General features: G+C 41.2%; 2 protein-coding genes and 2 non-coding genes across 4 annotated transcripts; 2 read left to right on the top strand and 2 right to left on the bottom strand.

Moving 5' to 3' along the window:
• Nucleotides 1–228: 228 nt before the first annotated feature.
• Nucleotides 229–310, top strand: BX661DRAFT_t182. The gene has a single exon. It is a non-coding gene; the product is annotated as a tRNA-Leu (tRNA).
• A 179-nt stretch (nucleotides 311–489) lies between these two features.
• On the bottom strand, nucleotides 490–561 carry BX661DRAFT_t181. Its single transcript has one exon. It is a non-coding gene; the product is annotated as a tRNA-Glu (tRNA).
• Nucleotides 562–2,818: 2,257 nt separating this feature from the next.
• On the bottom strand, nucleotides 2,819–3,395 carry BX661DRAFT_48352 (uncharacterized protein). The gene has a single exon (XM_051539195.1). It carries the CDS (start codon nucleotides 3,270–3,272, stop codon nucleotides 2,979–2,981), a length of 294 nt encoding a protein of 97 aa, XP_051388340.1. The 5' UTR covers nucleotides 3,273–3,395; the 3' UTR covers nucleotides 2,819–2,978.
• A 1,157-nt stretch (nucleotides 3,396–4,552) lies between these two features.
• Nucleotides 4,553–4,873, top strand: BX661DRAFT_192503 (uncharacterized protein). The gene has a single exon (XM_051537714.1). The coding sequence runs from the start codon at nucleotides 4,634–4,636 to the stop codon at nucleotides 4,850–4,852; it is 219 nt and encodes a 72-aa protein (XP_051388339.1). The 5' UTR covers nucleotides 4,553–4,633; the 3' UTR covers nucleotides 4,853–4,873.
• Nucleotides 4,874–5,292: the final 419 nt, after the last annotated feature.

The raw sequence follows: 5,292 nt of genomic DNA, 5'->3' as shown, positions 1-5,292 counted from the left end.
CAAGAAAATAGGAGTATGTGTATAGGCGTAAGAAGATGCCAGAACTGAAAGGGCAAGCGAGAAATAAACTTTCTCGAATTTATTTATAACTGGCATGTTATACTCTTTTTGCGTAGAAAAAAATAGTACTGCTCGCCAATTTTACGTTGGGACAATAAAATAGCTATGAATGTATATGACCATAAACCCAGCCAATTAGACAGTACCACATTTAGGTGGAACTTTACAGGTGAAGTGCTCGAGTGGTCTAAGAGGCAGGATTTAGGCTCCTGTGGTTAGTTCCGCGTGGGTTCGAACCCCACCTTCATCAATTTTTATTACGACTTGCCTTAGTGAAAGGTGCGCCTAATAAGCGTACTTTTTATTTTTGCAAATTAAAAGTTTGAATGCAGCCGTTGTTGCCCCACAACGTGCTGCTTTTTTATTTTCATTTAGATAGCAAAAATATCAACCCCCAAAAAAACTGCTTGTTAAAAAACAAAAAGTAAGTTCCGCAACGGGGAATTGAACCCCGGCCACGACGGTGAGAGCGTCGGATCCTAGCCACTAGACCATTGCGGATTTTAATGCTAATCAAAGACTAACACAGCTACTTCTGACTACTTCTCTGTAAAGACAGTAGACAATATAAAACCCAAAAATTTCAAGAATATTTTGCGTGGAAAATATATACACTGCTTTTGTTGGCTATAATTGCTGTATCACCACAACAATGTATTGTTATATTTATAAATTTTGTTTAAACTGTGTTGAACAAGCTGACCTCAGCTGCACGTCTCCGTGTGAGTCCCAGTAGCCTCTGTCCAGCGGCATAATCCCACCTGGGCAGCTCCTCAGCGATGACCCTCCAAGGATCCTCCCCCCTCTTTAGTCTCCAAATCAAGCGTGAATTCCTCAGACTTTCGGTGCCCACATTATATATCCACGAAATAAGTGCGCCTCTCTGATTTCCATTTAATTTAATTTTATTTGTCCCAAGGCCCTGTCCAGGACATCAGCGTAAGAGACTATGTCGGTGAGGAGGAGCTGCTCGGCAGATTGCTTGGTTAGTGGTAGGGGGAGGCGGATTTCGCGGCAGTTTGGTTCGATGCATTGGTGGCCGTAGCCTATTGTTGGGACACCGACAGGATCGGGGAATGGGAAGGCATTGAATCCTTCGCTGAATTTTATTAAGTCGAGAGTCGCCTGATTGACACACCTAATTGTGGTGGTGGCAGTGGTAGTGGTGATAACTGACAGTGTGAAAAATAATAATGATTTGGTCATTAGCCTTGCGTATTTAAATTATTGAAGCAAAGTATGGTAATATTAAAAGCGCGTTCATATAATATAGAGGTTTTCGAATTTCTTTAACAGGGTATGCTTGTTTGATGCTGATGCCGCTGGTAATTATTTTATTTACGTAATTGTTTATTTCTTTGGGTCTAAAATAGAAATAGGGAAGCATTTTTCATTTTTGAGAAATGATGGCAGAGTGAGCGTAAAAATAGCACATTCTTTGTTACTGTGATTGCGGGTGATGACGCTGGAAATGGTGTGGAAAAACAGAGTGTATGAGGTAATGATTATAATTGAAACCAAGGTTGAATTACACTTTATTTTGCCTTTAATTGTTGTAAATAGATATAAGAGCATGTGGCTTGACCTTGCCATAAATTAATGATGGCAGAGTTTGCGCAATACTTGGACGCATTGCACATATCGTCACTGCATATTACGACATTTATTCAACCATTGCTAGCCACCATGATTCATAAAAAAAGTATAAAAGCAGCGGTATCTGGCCACATAATTAGTAAAAATTTAAATATCAACAGCAATTTGAAAAAACATATTTCACACAAATCACTCGCAATAATATTATAAATATGGCATTTTTCGGAAGAACCAGAGTTGGAGGCCGTCGCCGTGCGCACCACCAAGCGGGAATCGGCAGACCAGTGTACCCAGCGGGCCATGCCAACCACCATGGCCACCATGCTTACCATGGGCGTCCAGAAAAGGTTGTCATTAGGCAGAAAAGCAATGGATGCTGGCCATTCCTCTGTGGCATGTGCGCCGGCAAGTGCTGCTTTTAGACAACGAATTATTAGCATTATTTATTTTATTTCAACCATTGTAAATTAACTTTGTATATTTTTTACCTTTGAAAAATAAACGATCTAGACTCGGAATATTGTGTTTATTATATTTCATCATTTGTTTGCGCACAAATGATCTCATCGGCACAAACAATGATAAAATAAAATTATAGTTTATGCGCATGATATCAACAAATCCCTGCCAAATCATAGGCTGCCCCAGCAGGGTTTGGCTTTCCGTTGCCCGAATAAACAAAAACCTGGATTGATTTTTGACTCGCTCGTGCCAAATATAAAAAGACCGACAAACTCTCGCATCTACTCTGCCTCCCGCTCTCTCTTTATCTCAACAATAGTCAGTATTATCGCTTTTTTAACAAATACTTCAATTTTACTACTTGTCCCATCAGGCTTCTAATTATGTTTCTAAGAAGACGTGTACCGGGGGGTCGCTATCACCATCACCGCCGCTACTACCACAGACGCGGTCGTCCCGTTGTGGGGACCAGAGGCGGTGGGTGTTGGCCATTCCTCTGCGGCCTTGGTCTCGGAAGCTGCTGTATTTGATCGCATACATATGTTTACTGTGATTAACAGTCGGAATCAACTGGCCGATCCTTCATTTTTCTGTACTTATCTCTTCATCAAATAAAAGCAGTCTCGCGCCCTTTAGCAAAATCCAGCAAAAATAGTTTTAACGATGTAAGCGTATTGCAATTAAAGCTACATAATAATGCACACCTTTCTTCAGTTAGTTTTCCTGTTCTTGTTAGTTGATCAATCATATGAGGTTTTTTATTGGTTCACACAAGTTCGCTACGTCATGATTTCCGCAACTGCGCCAAGTAACTATTAATAGAGTGCGGAAACGTAAAAGAAAAAATAGTGCAAGGGAAACTATTCCGCAAGCTCTAAAGCTACAAAAAATATATGCACTCGTTCTCGTGACAAAGGCGGGGCGTCCCCCGTGGCCATTTGACTGCGTTTTGTATTGTTGAGCTTCGTTTGCTGATTGGTTGCTTTGGCGTCGTTGAGATTACATACAAACGTCGAAGGAACAATCCAGAAAAAGAGGAGCGCCCGCATCTTTGAGTCTTTTAGTTTTAATTCCACCCTTATCCGCCCCAACTTGTAAAACCCACCGAGCTCAAAAATGGCAGCAGCAGCGACAATGAGGAGTGCCATTGGCATTCATCTGTCCTCTTTTTTACTTTAATTTTTCTTCAACGAAGCATATAAAAGGCGTCCTTTGTCCATGAGCACTTTTAATTCTTCTTTTTCTTCCCTTAGCTTTATTTTTTGCACAAGTTAATTCATCATTTTCTTCTTTTATTAACGATGGTCAACAACCAGTACGCTCCCCCCACTCTGCCCACGCACAGCCAGGCGCCCCAGAACCAGTACTACAACGGCGGCCAGCAGTATCCCCCGCAGCAGTTCAACGACCAGAACCAACAGCAGCCACGGTCTCAGGTTGTCTATGTCCATCAGCCGCAGACCAACACCTCGCAACTCCGGGGCGGAGGAGCCGGTGGTTGCTTTGCCGGTTTGTGTGCTGGTTTCTGCTGCGCCGAATTATGCTGCTAAGTAGCTTTGTCCCTTTCCCCCCATTTTTTATGTACCTTTTATAATGAGTTAAATTATTAATGCAGTCCCGTACAACAACTGAAAAATGAAATACAAGTACAAATTTGCTCACCAGATCCAAGAATATGAGAGTATCAGAATTTGGTTGCTTTTTTAAAATCATTTTCTGGGTCAGATGCACTATGCTTGACAAACAGTGTGTTGTTCAAGGGCATTGTTTCAGACATGGATATCATCCTAATATCATGACACTATTTGTATCCTTAAATATTTGTCACAGTTTAGGCACATGGTGTTGCATGTTGCCTTACTGAGATTAATTGATTACGCGTGTGGCAATTGAGAAATGAGGATAGGTTTTTATTATAGTTTATTCATGTGCCAAAGAGAGCAGAGCATATAAAGAATGGCTGTCGGGCAGCCAGGAATTGTTCTTGGAAGAAATAAATAACTTTTTTGATCTGTACCCCCTTGCAACATGATTCTTAATTGCTGTTTTCGAACATTCAAGAACAATCAACATAATTATTTTTTTAAACCTATTTCAAATCACCAAAATAAGCGCGCAAAAACACTTTATTTCATTTGGATTATTTGCAGCGACTGCATGCATTGTTCTAGAAACATGTAATCCTTTTTGACAAATAATATATTTATAATATACTGTAAATGGATATCGAGCCAGCAAAATATTGTCGGGACAAATAAGTGTATTGACAGGATATTAAAGTGAAGTCAACACTTAAATAGCACTGTATCTAGGCGTGTATGAGGGAATCTCAGAGATGTACTTGGGCATGGTGGAGGTCAACGTAGTCGAGTATTTGGCGGGGGTGGATGTCGGCATGGTGGAGTACTTATGTGTAGTTGAGGTTGTCTTGGGCTTGGCCGTCGAAGTAGGCTTAATGGTGGAGTACTTATGTGTAGTTGAGGTTGTCTTGGGCTTGATCGTCGAAGTGGGCTTAATGGTGGAGTACTTTGAGCTCAGGGTCGTCTTGGGCTTGGCCGTCAAAGTAGGCTTAATGGTGGAGTACTTATGTGTAGTTGAGGTTGTCTTGGGCTTGATCGTGGAAGTGGGCTTAATGGTGGAGTACTTTGAGCTCAGGGTCGTCTTGGGCTTGGCCGTCAAAGTAGGCTTAATGGTGGAGTACTTTGGGGTGGTTGAGGTTGGCGTGGTGGGGTAAGTCGAAAGTGTGGAGGTAGCTGCAGAAGAGTACTTCATAGGAGTTGAAGATGTCAAGGTGCTATAATCAATCACCACATAGTTAGCCTGAGCAGGGTGGTAGGCAGACAGAATAGCTGTAGCCATGAGTCCAATCGAGAATCTCATCTACAGCCATTGATTTAATGAGCAAATATTTATTTTTCGAAAGTTAGTATTTGTTTACATTATACAATTGCGCCTTTATTTGTTTATTTTCGTATAGTGAATATTCATCTGCACAACATTAGCAGTCAATTATATTTTTCTGTATGCTGACATGCGCGCCAATGACGCCTGTCAAATATGGTGGTAAATTGTTTGCACATACCTTTGGTGAAGAAATAAAAGAAATAGTATTAGAGTAAAATAGAACGGGGTTAATGCTGAGGCAATTGTGCCAGCGGGGATGATAGACAATGG

This window comes from Kickxella alabastrina (assembly GCF_025024165.1).
Source record: "Kickxella alabastrina strain RSA 675 chromosome Unknown BX661scaffold_194, whole genome shotgun sequence".
Classification (NCBI taxonomy): domain Eukaryota; kingdom Fungi; phylum Kickxellomycota; class Kickxellomycetes; order Kickxellales; family Kickxellaceae; genus Kickxella; species Kickxella alabastrina.
This window is presented reverse-complemented; position numbering and strand designations above follow the sequence as displayed.

Excerpts from the sequence above, each read along its gene's own strand:
- BX661DRAFT_48352 (XM_051539195.1), bottom strand. The coding sequence starts at position 3,272 with ATGCCAATGGCACTCCTCATTGTCGCTGCTGCTGCCATTTTTGAGCTC.
- BX661DRAFT_192503 (XM_051537714.1), top strand. The coding sequence starts at position 4,634 with ATGGTGGAGTACTTTGAGCTCAGGGTCGTCTTGGGCTTGGCCGTCAAA.